The sequence below is a fragment of the Falco peregrinus genome, chromosome Z (assembly GCF_023634155.1).
Source record: "Falco peregrinus isolate bFalPer1 chromosome Z, bFalPer1.pri, whole genome shotgun sequence".
NCBI lineage: Eukaryota > Metazoa > Chordata > Aves > Falconiformes > Falconidae > Falco > Falco peregrinus.
Genome location: NC_073739.1, coordinates 23,694,109 through 23,710,448, shown reverse-complemented (window position 1 = coordinate 23,710,448; position 16,340 = coordinate 23,694,109). Strand labels below are relative to the sequence as shown.

Sequence of the window (16,340 nt, the reverse complement as noted above, 5' to 3'; positions counted from 1 at the left end):
AAGATGGGGGAGAAAGAAGGAAGGGAGGGGATGCAGGAACTAAAATATGATCAGTACTTTCACTATCAATTCATGGCTGCTATAGATTATATATTTACCTTCTCCTTTGCTTTAAATCTGAATCTTCGCCACTGTTTTGATTTTTCCTGTGACATTAAGGAAGTTTTAATGAAATACTTTGAGGTCACTTAACAAAAATACACAAAAACCCCATCTTTTTTTTTAAAAAAAACTTTACGAAGTTTTTTTTTTTTCCAGCATGATTTAAGGCAAACGTGCTTGTTTAAAATTTTTCAGGACACCTCGACAATAAGTTGTGAAGGCATGATCCCATTCAAGCTTTCATTGCAAACTCCTGACTTGTGACATTAAGCATAGTATGCTGGCCTTTAGACTTCCCTACTGTTTCCAGCATAGCAAAGTCTGATGTTTTCCTCTTAATTCCAGTAAAGAGTGCACAAACAATATGGCTATTGTTATTACACAGCTGAAAAGGGAAAGTGCATGAATAAAACCAAGGTTCAGGAAGACATAATTAGGTTAGAATCTACCTACTATTGTCAGTCTTCATGGTCTCACATATGAGATAAGACTTTTAAAAACATTTTGTTGGTGTGGTGTTCCAAGGGAAAACTTTCTATTGGCACAACCACTTGTCTACCGAGTAGATCAGACAAATACAAGTCCCAGGTGATAAACACTTTGCATCTCAAAAAATGTCCTACTGCATAGTGCACAAACACTGCTCTTTTATGGGTACAAGACAGTTCAGCACTGCACATCCCTATTCCTTTGTTTTTACAAAGTCCAAGAAGCCCTTCTGACAGCTAAGCTGGAATCAGAAAAAACATTTCAGGAATCACATTGCTATTAACACTTACAAGAGCTCTGTCCAACAGGGTAAATCAACATAACTCTACTGATTTAAGAGAGAGCTGCAATGACTAACTCAGGCATGAGGTCACTAAGCATACATCATGGGTAAGTTTCTTCACTGCTGTTCTAGACAGCTAATGGCAGGTAAAAGGTCTGGAGCAACTCAGAAGCCTGACAAATACAAAAGCTCCATGTCAAAGTAGATCTCCTCATAGGTATAGCTGCATCATCAGAAACCCCTTTGCAAAGCATGGCTTTGAAATCCAAACAAGTAATCACTTAAGATGTCATAAGGAGATGTAGCTGCCAGGTGCTGGGTCATAAGGCAGTCCTCCAAAGGCTGTGATGAGTATGGCACAGTAGCTATGCTTGCCTATACTTCACAACAGAGCACAGTGATGAAAACAGCTTCTCAGCAGGACAAACCATCCCAGGTAACTGGGACCCTCTCAAAACTGTATCACTTCAGAACTGTCCCTGTAATTTGCATTTTGGACATACTCCAGGACACACAGCACAGTATCTCCATCCATTTCATTTTACTTCTCTAAGTCACTCAATTCAGCTTCTACCCATTAAAAACACATTAAGTATCTCATACTTGTATTTTTGCTGGCATCCTTTGAAATGTAAAGTAATTCACACATGGGACTGTTGAAGACAGCTTTATGGCTCACTTGTTTAATCTTTGTGCCACTTAAAGCAAAGCGATGTACTTAAAATACTGCTCTGTATTAGAATCTCATTGTCAAGCAAGCAACATCCATCAATCCTCTCATTCTCCAGCAAAAAATAGCTACAGCAACTGAAAGAATCTTGCACATGCCAATAATGCAACTTCTCATATTTTTAACATCACTTTCACAGTACCCAGAACAGCACACAAGCAAAATGGCTGACCAAAGCTTCCTTTCCAAAAGCAGATCTGGTATTCTTACCCAGGTCTTTTTTCAAACTAACAACCAGCCGCTAGAGAACCCCTTTTACCAGGACCCAGCTGTGCTTTCCAGAGCCTTTACTGAACACAGAGCATGCAGGACCTCAAGCTTTCTAGTGTGAGAAGCTAACAGTAATTAACCCTGGGGCTCTTACCTCCTCCGAACTGGCTGCCCAGACTCGTTCTCGCTGCCACCTGATGGGTTCCGTCGACGAGCGTAAGGAAACTTTGGTGATTTATTGCGATCACTCGGAGAATTATACAGCCCACTAGGGTTAAAAAGGAGGAGCAAACAGGTAGCTTTAGAACTTGCAGGACAGTTAGGCCAGCTAACTGAGATGCAGCCTACAAAAAAGAGAAGGCTCACACACACTTATATACATATTCACCTATACATGTATATGTGCGTGTGTGCATGTGCTTATGTAAATACTGGTGGTACTGCTTCTCAGCAACAAATATTTCACAACGAACCTTGAAAATGTAGGACACCTCTCAGCATTGCCAAGCCAACAGCTCTAAGCTTACAAAATGTAGAACCAAGTATACACATATTCTTTTAGCATAATACAATTCCTATGCTTTAGTATGAATTATCCAACCCAGAAGTAGGCATTCAGATGCACCTCTATTCTTTATGTTGTCCATGGAGATAAGTATGAAAACTGTGTTCCTGCCACAACATGTTTTCATCACAGAGCTCGTGACTAGAACTGTGAAACAATTTTAGCTGTAGCTCTCTGCTGTTCTTCTGTGCAACCCACTGCCAATGGTATGGAGGTGTTTCAAGCTTCAGGTTAGGTACTTCAGCCTGGGTGGGACCCAGCGGGTTGAGTTGGGTTGTTACCAAATTAGATGTAGACTATCAAATGGCCGTATGGATTATCCTGTGACACCTTCCTATAGGATTGTAAAGACCTCTTCCAACAGTATAAGAGAGCCTGCAATGGAGCATGTATCACTCTAAAGTAGTCTACTGATGTTCCACAATGTTTTGGAATAAGGATGCCAAACTCAACCACACATCTTTACCAAACGTTACTCTGCCTTCTTCACAACAACTATGCGGTAAGTATGATATTCTCATGAAATTCCAGTTAAGGTATTTCTGCTTTCCTAAAACCCTCTGGGCCTTCAAACTGGATACACTCTTTTTCACCTGCTTCTGCAGACTGATTACAGCACTGCTCTGCACAGCTGAAAAGTTGCCACAGTCTATCTGAATGAGAGTTCTAAGTGAAAGGCTCTGTGCAGCATACAGTCTGCTTATGGGTCTAAAACTGTGTAGTTCTTTATAGTAGATGGACTTGCAAAAACTAAATGCTACCATTCTTTTCCTACTGGGGGATTGAATTTCCTGCTATCCTGAGAGCAATTTGAACACTGGAGCCATAATGTGACAAGCTGACAACACTTCTTCTTTAAAAATCACAAATAAACATCTGTCCCAGCCAGAGAATGTTTGCACACTGCCTTGTCCCTACTCTGAAGACTCTTGACGTTTACAGAGGGAGCACAGGGTAGATCATCATGGTGCCTCGGAAGACACACAATGTATATATCTGAATCATCACGTAAACGCAGGACTGTACTGGATTACACTGAAAGTGCCATCTGGTTCAGGGGCCTGTTTCCACCTGTGGCTGTAAGCAACCACTTACAGGAAGCAAAAAGTTGAATACATGTGACAGCTCCCCAGTGCTCTCTCAGTCCCCAACTACTCCCAGTCCAAGGGATCTATGGAGCCAGCTGCTATACCTCTGTCTTCAGAACCCTTGGGGATTTCTCTTCCATGACTCACCCAGCATCTCCTAGGATTCCACTAACTTCCAGCACTCCCTGTAAAGGAGGACCACAGGTCTCCTACTCACAGTGAGTCACCACCTTTCTCAACACTTTTAAACCACCTCCAGTAGCTTCATCTGAAGATCCCAAGTTATTGTGCTGGAAAAATACAATACTGATCTCTTTCTACTTTCTCTGTACTGCTCATGATTTTCTAGACCACATCCCCTGAAGTTCTCTCTTCTCCAGACTGAAGGAAGAGTCCTGCCTGGTTTACACTGTTGCTCCCTGTACAGATTTCCTGCACAGCCATTTATATCTTTGATTACCCTTCCTGTTCCTCTCAAAGCCTTTTTATTTTCCTACGGTGAGGATATCAGAACAGCACTCACAATTCATGGAGCAAATACATGATCTACAAATGTATGTAATGGCATTAACACTATTCTCTTGCTTTCATAACAACTTCTAATTGTTTTTCTGACTGCTATGTTTTTCACGTTTTCATGAAGTTCTCCATAGCTCCACAGCTGCTTGTTTTACTCAGAAATCTAGGGTTATGTTTTTCCTCCTATGTGCCTCTCTTTACACTCAATGACTCAACATCAACCACCATCTAGTGACTCCTCACTCATACTTTAGGGGTCTTTCTGCCACTCTTCACAGACAGCTTTCACTATCACTGTCCTAAATGATTCTGCCCCATCACCAAACTTTATTACTCCTTTTCCAGCTCTTTGATAAATATACTAAACAGCATGGATCTGTGAACAGATCTCTGTGGAAAGCCACTGACCACTTCCTCCTACACCTACTTTATTTTTTTAAAACTGATTACGAATCAATGACAGGACCTAGCTTCTTATATGCAACGCAGATTTATTGTGACCCTGTTAATACATTATGATATCATATTAATATCCTTCAACCTATTGACATGGCATGATATTTACCATTGCACAACCCCTAAGACGTCATGCCTCGCCTTACCTCTGGGGGCCATTTTCCTCCCACGGTGCGCTTGTTTTACTTCTTTGGGTTTCTGGACTGTTTTCATTTTTCATCTTTTTAAAGCTAAATAAAAGTACAGATATATATATATATTTTAAACCCATACTGTACAGATCATATGTTCTCTCCTGCTGACCTCTTAAAAATTAAAGACATACATATATGCCAGCATATAGCTATTTGCCTGCTATGTGAAAAAGGGCAAACAGCTGCTCTGTTGAAGAGCGTCTCCTAGAAAGAGAGATTGGAAGGGGGAAAAAAAAAAAAAAAAAGAAAGACCTGAAAATCAGCTCTAGAAGCTCATAATTATGGTGGCACTGAGTCAGAAAAAAGATCAATCTTGTTTCAGAATAGACAAGAGCAGATGCCTAGGCAAAAAGTCTAACAATAAGTTAAATATGCAATATGCTTTCACAGTTTTCCACAATATGCAGTTAACAGATTATTGAACCAGAGGCTTTATCTGCTTTTTGTTCTATGTAGCTCTTCGTAGAACTTTCTTCCATGGATTTCCTTAAACATCTCTTGAACATTTTTGAATTTTTGGCATAAATAGTGCCTGAAAGCAGTATGCTCCAATATTTAACTATGGCACAAACAATTATTTAATTTTATTTCAAAGCTTCCACTTGTTCCAAAACTTCTATCCTGTGTTCCTCACTAGTACTGTGCTTACAGAAAGAAAAAAACCCTTATGAATGATGGTTCCCTAATCACAAACTCCAACTCATGATTTTTTTATATATAATTTTAACAACTGTCTCTTTTCAAAGTGAAAGAATCAAAGACTATTCAATCTCTCCCAGTACAGGAGCCAACACATAACTCTGATTATCCTCACCATATTTCTGTACCATTTTACAGGGTCTACAGTACCTTCTTTAAGATGGGACCAATAAAGGCAGGGGTTATAACTTCAAACCATGACAGACCACAGGTTCATAGAGTAGCATATTCTTCTCATTCCTTCCCCAATAACTCCGTATGTTTCCTTTTTGCTAGACAAGGAGCGTAGATCTCACAACATGAAAGAGCTGTCTTCACTAACTGCTGAAAGTATCAGGACAGTCACCTGACTTAAGAGATATATATCAGCGTTTGTAACCAGCTGGAAAAACAGCAGGATGCTCCAATTCTTCCTTTATTCCCACCATTCTCACAGCGTCAGGTTTTACAACTTCCAACCCATTAATGCTCCTGGAAAGCCTGCTCACTCCTACTGCAAGTGCTGGAAGGTGGCTCGCACCTAGGTACTTACGCACCTATCTGCTTGCCAATGGCTAGTCATGCTTATCCTGCATCATCATCTCTAGAGCTCCCTTTCTGCTTGAACAAACAGTTCACCTGATACAGAACTAGATAGTCACATTGATTTCCACTAAGCTCTTCAAGAAGTATTACTGATAGCAGCCCACCACAAGCATTAATACAGCATATCTTTCCAAAGTGCAACTTAAGCAACAAAACAAAGAAAAAAGCTTTACAGATGCTTACAGAGATGAGGACATAAGCCAGAGTACTTTACCCAGAGCAAGAGGTGAAAGACTCGGCTTTATGAAAGAATGGTGGCTACTTAACTCACTAATCCACTTCTAACCTCAGCCTGTTAATCATTTAATTCTCACATAGTGAACAAATGCAAAGCTACAATAAGTCAGCAGGAAAAGAAAATAAATTCCACTTTATCAGGTAAATAATTTTCTAAATACTGCACCCATTAACTATTGACTCATATGCGCATAGAATCTATGCCCAGGCTTCAAAATATGTACTTAACTACAGACTAAGCAAGTAACTCAGGTAAATATGTTTCAGTCTTGCATTGCAAAAAGCAATTGTTCTTGCACAGCATGAACTACTGAACAATATTTACATTGAAGCTGGGCTTAAAGAAATTTGAATAATGTTCTCATATCTTAAAAAAGAGAGAGAAAGAAATGATCCTGGGAGGTGAATTCACTGCACTAGATTCCTAGGTCATTATTCATTCAGAGCAGACACACACGTTATGGCTAGAGAGCTAAAGCATGGCAGCTCTTCAGATACTAGTATTACCTCCAGGAATGCAGTTGCAAAAAGGACTGAGTTCATTCAAAGTATTTTAAAAGGTTAGGGTCTGAATTTCACATAAGATTACTGTTATTTGGAGGGGTTTATGATTTACCTTGAATTTGTACCACTTATACAGAAGTGAAGAAGTGACCAATTATGTATCTCAACAGTGAATGAGATGTTAAACTACAAAACCTCAGCTTGTAAGAGCTGCTGAATGATGCTTTGCAAGCATGACTGACAATTAATGTGAGAACTACGTAGGATGGAGTAAACCACCAAACTGTAAACAGTTTACAAATTATGTGTGCTGCCTCTGATGTCTACTAAGCCTGACAGACCTGAAAGGCGCTTCACGTATGCAGACAGACACATAGAAACAAACCAATTTCTAAATAGGAAGCATGCAAGAAAAACAACTTCCAACACCTTTTTACTGGGAGTGACTAACACCGTTTGAAACTGTGACTCAGTGAGAATCTGCCTACAAATTGCTTTTAAACTGTTAAGGCAAAAAAACCCCTAAATTCAGAAAACTTGAAGCTCCATGTTGAGAGCTCCTTATTTTGATTCTTGCTCTATAACCTGCCTATTCTTTTCTTTTTAACAGTTCATTGCTAAAAATTTATATATAGCATTTGGAGCACAAGCTGTTAGGGCAGGGCTCCTACCCATTCCAAATACAATCATCTCTGCACTATGGAATAAGGGTAGCTACTGCCTTGTTCTTTTCTCTCTCATAACAAATCACAGAACAACAGAACAGTTGGGATCAGCAGGGACCTTTGGATGACATCTGGTCCAACCACCCAATCAAGCAGACCCAACCAGAGCCAGTTGCCCAGGCCCGTTCCCAGATGGTTGTTGAATTACCTCCAAGGATGGAGGCTCCACCGCCTCCCTGGGCAACCAGTCAGTGATCAGTCACCCTCACAGTGCAAGAGTGTTTCCTGATGCTCAGAGGGAACCTCCAGTGTTTCCCTGGGTGCCCATTGTCTCTGGTTCTGTCACCAGGCACCACTAAAAAGAGCCTGGCTGTGTCCTCTTTGCGCCCTCCCTGCAAGTATTTACATACCTTTTTACTGTTTTCTGCTCAATGGCCTAGCTTAAGCATGATCGTATGGCAAAATCATATACTTTCTTTTAACCCATGATTAGAATTTTTTTCTAAGGCCTAGAATATTGGATTAAATTTCTCTCAAATTGAGAAAGCAATTAAACTCAGATCTTCTTTCTTGAGGCAACTGTTCTAAATATTAGGCAATAGGATACACTATCCACCAAATACTTGCGGTAAATCTTTTAGACCCTTCTTCAGACGTCAGTCTAGATACCTAGCATGTGAAGCCCACAGCTTCAATGGAGAGATAAGACCAGAGTTAACCAGCTCAAAAAAACCTGTCAGGGTCACTGGCCATGCAGAGACAGATATTCAGGCAACTAAGCAAAAAAGTTAGGTGCTGAGGTTTTGACTCATTGTTTTTTCATATCACTCTTTTTTGATTCAGGCACCCAAATTCCACCTAAAATTAAGGGTGGGGATATAAATCTGCCAGCCAGCCCACAGCTCCCAGGGAAGAGACACATATGACTTCACGGGACTATCCTGACCAGATTACGAGGTGTGTTCCTCTAGCCAACGCAATACACAATGTCTTAAAAGATGGAAGGGAACTGCTGGTCTACGTACCTTTTCACTGGGGAAGGTGCAATAATTTTAGTAGTTCCTTCATTTTCTCCATTTGTTGTAATCTGGCTCATGTTCTTAGATCCTGAAAAAAAAAAACACAAACAGAACAGTCCTGTAGCATATAGGCTTGCACACCTATTCAGCATAATCACCTACTGAAGACAGTGCAGCATGTCAGATAAAATTATATACAAGACATCTGGCGCATCCTCTACTTGCTAAGGGTGTACAAGGATCATACTTCTGCATCTTGTCCTTACTTCTAGTTACACCACATCACAAGAAAGTTTAACATGGTGTACATCCTTATTTTTCCACATGAGACAGAGGAGTCTGTAGCTGTTGTTGTCAAAGGGATACTGTGCCATTGCCACCAGAAGGGAATTCCCTGCTCAGTCACCAGTAAGAAGAAAGGTGTGAGGAGAATACAGGCTACAAAAAAGCTTGGGAATCTCCAACATAATAACTATGGCCTCTACAACAATTGTTATATTAGATGGTAAAGCAAGATGAGTATGTTTGTTCTAAGAAACCTTTTCAAATTGATGTAGCAATACAATGCAACACAACACTAATATATCCTGTTATGACTAGGAAAATAATAACTGTAAGTCAGTGGGTTAGAAGAATAAAAATATAATAAAAGAGAGAGAGAGAACAGAGTAATACTCTGACAAAGACAGCTGAGCATCAGTTTCAATGAGTCAGAAACATTTGGCCAGTATTTGAAAGTTATGTGTCTAGTTTCCAGTCTTGTGCCCAGCACCCCTTCCATTTTGATCCTGCACTTTCCGCACTGTTGGCACTTAAGTCCTCACTTGAGCCATGAAAGGGAACCTGAAGAAGCAGAAGCAACATGCAGTTTCATCTCCCTTTCAGCCCCGTATCAAAGGCTTCAAAGAAACAGATTTGTGTGTTCATGATTTAGGAGCACGCAATCTGGCTATTTTGTATTGGGTTAACATCAAAGCGGTGTGGTAAGACTATGCTCTACAGATGCATACAGCTCAGTATCATGAACAAAAAAAGAACTGTTCTGTTCAGCTTGGTATGTAATAATGTATTAATCATCAGGACAGGTTTGTTCCTAATGGTGCTATAACTTTAGTTTCTATGCGGTGCTATTAATATTAACCTATAATTTTTCTTTAGTTCACAAAATCTCTTTCTATTTGACTGGCAATTTCAGTCATTTCTTACAAAACTGTTGCCACCTCCAGAAACAGATGTTAAGTAAAACGACAAAGCAACACCATCATCAGCTCTGGACAGGATTCTGAGCGTGTTCATTGAAGATAATGAACCGGACTAACAAGGAAATACTATGTCCTTCTGGGCACAAGCAACAGCATTATAGTAGTGTTAACATAACAATACAAACTCAAAGCCTTTTTGTTTGGCTAAAATTAAATGAGACTTTGCATTATAAGCTTTCGCTACAGTCTCAAAGAAAGAATTTCCTCACAGTCTCCCTCCACTTTCCATACCACGCCTTTAACATACAAAGTCTCTGGACTCTCCACTACTTCAACACAAATACTTGAGATATAACCAAGGCATCTTTTCCTGCCATCAGCTGTGTCTCCTACAGGTTAAATCCGCTAGTCTTCTGCAGAAGCCTCATACACTCCAGAGGGTCTCAAGTGGCACTAGTTGCCTTTGCTTAAGTACCTCAGCCAAGTCCTTTACATGTTTGACCTCACACTTCTAACAATGTCATTTACTCCTTTCCCTACTTAGTTTCTCAGACTAATGCCTGGCAGGGAAGGGGAGCAGCCTGGGGGCTGCCTTGTACAGGATTTACTCCTTCAAGGCACTTTTTGTTGTTTACGCAAGTACAAGCATTAGGAAGAATCTGGAATATTCTGAAGATGGAAATGCAGAATGGGCACAGATCCACAGACAGAAAGGAAAGTTTTGGCATTCTGAACAAATCCTCTATTTTATACGATAAGAGACAACCAACTCTCCAGACTCTCTGTAGCACTGCACATCTGCCCATACAGTTACCTCCTGCCTTCAAGAATGAAGCAACAGCTACACTGCCACTATGACCTGCTTGGTAAAAAGTCAGAATTACTGAACAAAAAACTTTCTTGAACTACTAATATGGATAAGAAAGTGATCAGCAAAAGAATCACCAGTCTTCATTAAGGCCATAAAAGGTTGCAACAAAAATTATTCCTCTGACCCCTAAAATGAGAAAGATGCCTACAGTCAAACAAAAAACACAAATAAATAAAGATGACAGCACATAAGAACAGGAAGCAGAAATTCCCCACCTTTAAGGAAGGTACTGTAGTGAAATGAAAATTAAGTCAAAGCGTTGAACTACAAGGATATCTCCAGACCCTATTTTTTTTGCATGCAGGTACATTTAGCTTGCCTTTCCTAGGCCATCAAATACATAAGATAAAACCACCTACTCTAATAACTTGGCCCACAGAAGTACTGAGATCAGCAAACATATGACTTTTTCAAAAGAAATTATTTCAGTACTTCATGTATTACTGTGTAAGCAAGGTAGCCTCCAATTAAGCCCCTCAGAGTGCTCATAACTTGACGGAGCAATAAGAACTCATGCTCCAAAACATGTCATAGCTACAACTGCCAGAAAAAGAGCCAAGGGTCAAGTAATAGCCACATTCAGAACTGATCCTTTGCTATGTTTGGCAATAGCCTTACCATTCTGCTGACATCCAGTCATCTCTGGGTGTCAGGCAATGGGGTCTCTTGAGATGTAGCGTCAGTCCACCCAAGTGCAGAAAGTCTGTGATGCCTTTGCAACTCCTTCAGTGCCCTGCAGGAAGGCTGGTGCTGCAGAGCCTACACGCGGCACCTCAGCTTTTGGAGCAGCCAGTACTAGCAAATCCGTAAAAAAGAGGCAGCTGCTTCTCACTGTTGAGTTCCCTGGTTAATACTCTGGTATTTTAACAAGTACTTAGTTGAGGAAAACCCAAAGAAAACACAACGTACCAGTGACTACCAGACACAGGCAGAAACTACTCAGAAATACAAAAGAGGTTTTTACTGAGACAAGACCTAATATTAGCTCATGTTAGCTGTGTTTGACTTCACTGCTGCCCACAATGAGGACTTTTGCTTTGCTTCTTAAAAAAAGAAAGGTCTTGCTGTACAATTCTTTTGTACAAATAACTAGCTTAATTAGGAGTTCTCTGTCCACATTTACTGAAACTGTAATACTTGTCTTTAAGTATGTTCTACCTCATGTACCTATTACTAACTACAGTACTGTACTACCAACATACACCTCTGTATGATATAGTATATCCCTAATACAAAAGAACAGACCCCAGAAAAACTGTCCCATTGCAATAACTTATCTATACCACTGCTTCTTGCATGCCAAAAATACCTTAGCTAGATCTTCAACATCGCACTTGTAGCAGGTTTTCCCAGTTGTTTGCCTTCTGTCAGATAAGTTACCGTTAGCATTCACTACACTGAACTTTTCCAGTAAAGTGAATGCACACACTTTGATTCCATTTGACAGCCATCTTGATGCTGATTCCTATATTCAATTTAAATGGACTATTACATCTTTAAAAACTGAAATGTCCAAAACCTCAGGAGCCTGGCAAGATTAGCCAGGCTCCTGAGATTTTGGACATTTGAGTTTTTAAAGATGACAGGCTAATCAGCCTGTCAGGCCTGCTTCTTATCAACTAAAGCCATTTCACTGACTTTATCTGGGAAGTAGTGTTTGTACCTAAATCTATTAATGAGAACATAAGATAGTGTGATCCAAAGGAAAACATGCAGTGAGAGCTCATGCTTTGCAGTGTGTGTTACTAAGAGAGTATAAAAAAGGACTTCCGTATGTCTACACTAGCTTAGCCTGCTCTCTGAAAATGTTTATTATCTGAACTAGTTTCCCAACCTGTAGCTTCAAGGGTTTGTGCATCTCACACCACATGCATGAAATGCAGAAGCAGTCACAGCCATCCTTTTACAAAACCTAGAATTTAAAATAAACTTTAAAGTGTAAAGCTTGAAGTAAATTAATAAGTAAATAGATAATATTACCCCAAGATTAATTTTCTACAATTTACCTTTCAAACCCTATCTCACAATTTTCAGGGGAAAGCATCATGAGTTTCAACGTGCCAGACCAGCAGTTCTAGCTACCATGATGGCAGCTGGTGAAGCAGGGTGCCGACAGGCATCTGTGGTAATATGTAAGTTAGGGCAGGGACTGTGACTGCCTGTGATTGCTTAGGGACTATTATAATACAGACAGTACTGTAATTTTGATACCCACTCCTGACTCTCCACCTGGCCTTTAAATCAGAATGGCAGTACTTACTTTACACCAGTTTATACAACTACCCAGCGCGCAAGGCAGGGACAAATGGAGTCCTCAGCTACCAAACAACAATGAAACCTAAGCAATGTGTTTTCCACTGCTGAATAAAGTCAGACCCACAGCAACAGGTCTGGTCACATCAGTGTTTGTCCAGGGAGGATGTTCCCAAGGAGCTTTTCATGTGCAGCATTCAGCCAAAAGAATAATGAATGCTTTCACCCTATGCACTGTTGTGAAAGCTATACATTATCAGCCTTGCCGTAAGAGGGCAAGACAGAATAACGTGAAGTCCTGTTCCATGTTTGAGTTTATGATTTGCAACCAGAACAAAATGCAACTATAATTTTCTATCAGAAGAAACAAAATGAGGAGAATATACAAATGAAACAAGCTACAAGTATCTCACATATAAGACTCCACAGAACCAACCAACCAAATCCTTCTCCAACTGCACGCTAATTTGAACATCGACCCAAACACACACAAAAAAACAAAAGGAAAAAGCAAAAAAAAGCACTAATATAAAAACATTGGTTGCATAGCCATTGAAGTTTCCTTCTGATTTTTCCACTAATCCTAGAACAACTGAGATGTGAAACATATTAAGCAAGTGACAGAAGGTAGGTTACGGCATTTTAAATCACTGTAATCTGGATTGTAGGAAAATAATCTGCCATGCTAAAGCCAAACTGTCTGCCCTGTCTACCCCATCAGGGGAATCGGCCAACGGCAGTGGCTTTTATACAAGTTGCCCTCTGTTCACAATATCGCCTCCTTCAAAACCTCTCTTAAAGCACAAATATTTTAACTGGAAAAATAAAAGAAAATATTTCCTATCATTGTCTGGCACCTGCTCCAACTTTTCACCAAGCGGTTGCAGTCCTAATGACTTTAGCATACTTTAATGGACCAATGTGACAAAGAAGCATTGTTAGTATTATTATCTGCAAAGGATAGCTAACCTCTGCCTTCAGGTGTCAGAAAAAAAGTAACAAACACATAAAATGTAATTGCTTATAACACCAGAACATGCATACAAAAAGAAGGAACAAGGGAAAATAACAAGATGCCAGAGGTTAGAGGCTTCAGCACTTCACACACACCTCTGTGAGGGAGGCAATGCAGACCACATATGCTACAGCCGTAAGTCGGCAGCTTCTGGTTCATCCAATTGTCCCCAAAACCACTGCTATAGCTGTCCCATTACTGGCACCAACGGATAAAAACAAAACCAGCCCAGAATGGCTACTTGAACTGGCTGCAGAGAGGAAGCCTTTCATGCACTTAACTTTGCAATCTTAAGAAGAGGAAAATAAGTAAAGAAGCAGGAGAAGGGGGAAGGAAGTTACTGCATAAGAATTATTTGTAAATTGTTGTTGGGTTTTGGGAAAATAAATGGAACTCTGATTTTCATTCCAAAAAGCTAAATTATAAGCCATACCCAGCTGGATCCTAATTTAAGTGGCATTTGGCAGAACACACCTTAAGAAACATGAAATACATGCAAACTAAAATCACCCTGTTTAAAAAGTTAAGCATGGCATATTTATTCTTATTATACCATATCACAGACACCAAATAAAGAGCAAAGGAATAGCCATCAATGATAACCATCCTCATAAACTCATTATGCAAAAGGAGTATTTATTTTAAGAAGAAATGTCACATTATTCCCTAAAATATTTCAATCAGGGATAGTTTTAAGAAACTTATAGAACTGTTTACACCAGGCTCATTTGCAAGATAAAAATTTATTCTGTAAATGTAAAATCTACATAGGGTTAATATTTTTAAACAAGTGATGTAATATCTAAATGTAGCAAAAAGACTTGATTTATTGTGTGAAATGGACTTTGCTATATCCAAGATCCAGTTTAGGTGAAAAGGGGTGGATTTATCCTAGTGACATGTAATAGACTGTCACATGGTGTCTGACACAGGGAAGAGAAATAGCCTTTAGTCTGCCTTCAGCATCTGAAAGCCTATTTAAAGGGAGAATGAGTATTAGATATGTAGCATTGTGAATACCCAAATACAAAATGAAAATATAAAGACTAAAAAATAAGCTCATTTATAGGGAAAGGCAGAATTTGAACGATGTATCTCTTTTCCTTTAGCTCTTATTTTAAGTGGGAAACAAAACAAATTTATTTAATTTAAAAATCGTTTGAGGTGATACACCTGCCCCAGTGGAAAACAACTGCACACTTTGAACACATGGGTAATGAATTAAGTTGAAGTAAAAGGAAACCAATGCAGATGGGTGATACAGATTACAAAAATATATTAGTAAAATGGTGAAAAAGCAGCCTTGTTATTTTGAAGTAAAAAGTAAGTATTTAAATTCACCAAAACAAAAAACACACATTGTCCAGAGAATTCTGCATCATGTTACATCACCAGAATGGGCCATGGGAAGATTTCAGTCTTCCTCACAATTCCAGTCAAAGAGACTGAAAAACACCAACAAGCAGAAAACACACACCCCTGCAGCAATAGACTGACTTTGACTGCATGCACTGCGGCAAACATTATTTTCAACTAAGGGCTGAGTTTCAGCTGACATGTTTACCTCTGAACAGTCACATAATTTTCTGCACAACTGAACTAGAGGCTAATAAGGTGAGAAATGCTGTTCATCTTCAATAGGACAGCCCAGCTGAACAGAACCCTAAGTCACTAGGTTCAAGGGTGAACAGCTTCTTGTCCTCTTAGGCACCCATTGACAACACAACAAAACAACAAAAAGGTATCATTATCAGAAAGCAAAGCAATCCTTCTCTTCTTACACTAAACTGACTAAAATAAAGTTTTTTAAAAATCTGCTTGTACTTTCCAAGGGCAATACTTCTGTCTACTCTACACTTCAAGACCTACTGCAGCTAAAAGGCAAAACACACCAGTTTTGTTTCTGAGTCAAAAGATAGCATCCAGAATAAACATGGGAGGTTTCTAGATGTATATACCTGCTCTCTTTCTAAAAATAGCGACTCTGAAAAGTTTATAGTGCCATACCAACCCATGGTAAAGGGAAACTGTGCTTACATTTTAAAGGCCAGGCAAGTGTTTTCTCAAACTTTTTACACACATGCATATATACTTAACTCCATGCATGGAGCGTTACTGACATCTGTGTGACTGCTGTCACAGATGAAGCTAAGGATACACATGTAATCATACGTAGAACTGGAGCCTGACATTAGAAAATCTTTTCATCTCTATTACTAAATTTCAGGAAACATCCATTATTCTGGGTATGACTCCTGTGATCCATGCTTAATCTTACACATTTCCTCTGACACCTGTAAATTTTTCCAGCTTCCCCTGACATCGTCAGCATGCAGGACAGATTTCCAGCCCAGACATCTGGAGCATGTTAAAACTGCAGAGGGCATGGCACTAACTTCTGTCCCACTTGATACCTAAATAAAAGGATACTACCCTTGAACGGGGAAGAAGATGTACAGAAGAGACACCTTGCATCAAGCAGCTTGAACAATGGGATACCAACAAAGAAACACGGGTATAAAATTCTTCACTGAGAGACAGAACTCCTAAAAAAAACGTGCTCGCTGCCTGTTTTCAAACTTCCCTTTCATACTTTACATTATACCTATAAACACGGGGTTTTATCATGTTTGATGCACACCATCTGTTTTACT

At 39.6% G+C, this 16,340-nt stretch overlaps 1 protein-coding gene across 3 annotated transcripts in view; it reads right to left on the bottom strand.

Moving 5' to 3' along the window:
• EPB41L4A (erythrocyte membrane protein band 4.1 like 4A) overlaps positions 1-16,340 on the bottom strand; it is a 134,092-nt gene that overhangs the window by 24,024 nt on the left and 93,728 nt on the right. Inside the window, exons 13-16 of one of the 3 annotated variants that reach the window (XM_055791468.1) lie at positions 8,352-8,433; positions 4,589-4,672; positions 1,969-2,082; positions 99-146 (exon numbers count right to left, since the gene is read on the bottom strand). In XM_055791468.1, the coding sequence (XP_055647443.1) occupies positions 99-146; positions 1,969-2,082; positions 4,589-4,672; positions 8,352-8,433 (328 nt within the window). The remainder of the gene's footprint in view (positions 1-98; positions 147-1,968; positions 2,083-4,588; positions 4,673-8,351; positions 8,434-16,340) is intronic. The other 2 variants (XM_055791469.1, XM_055791470.1) reach the window with 2 other exon arrangements.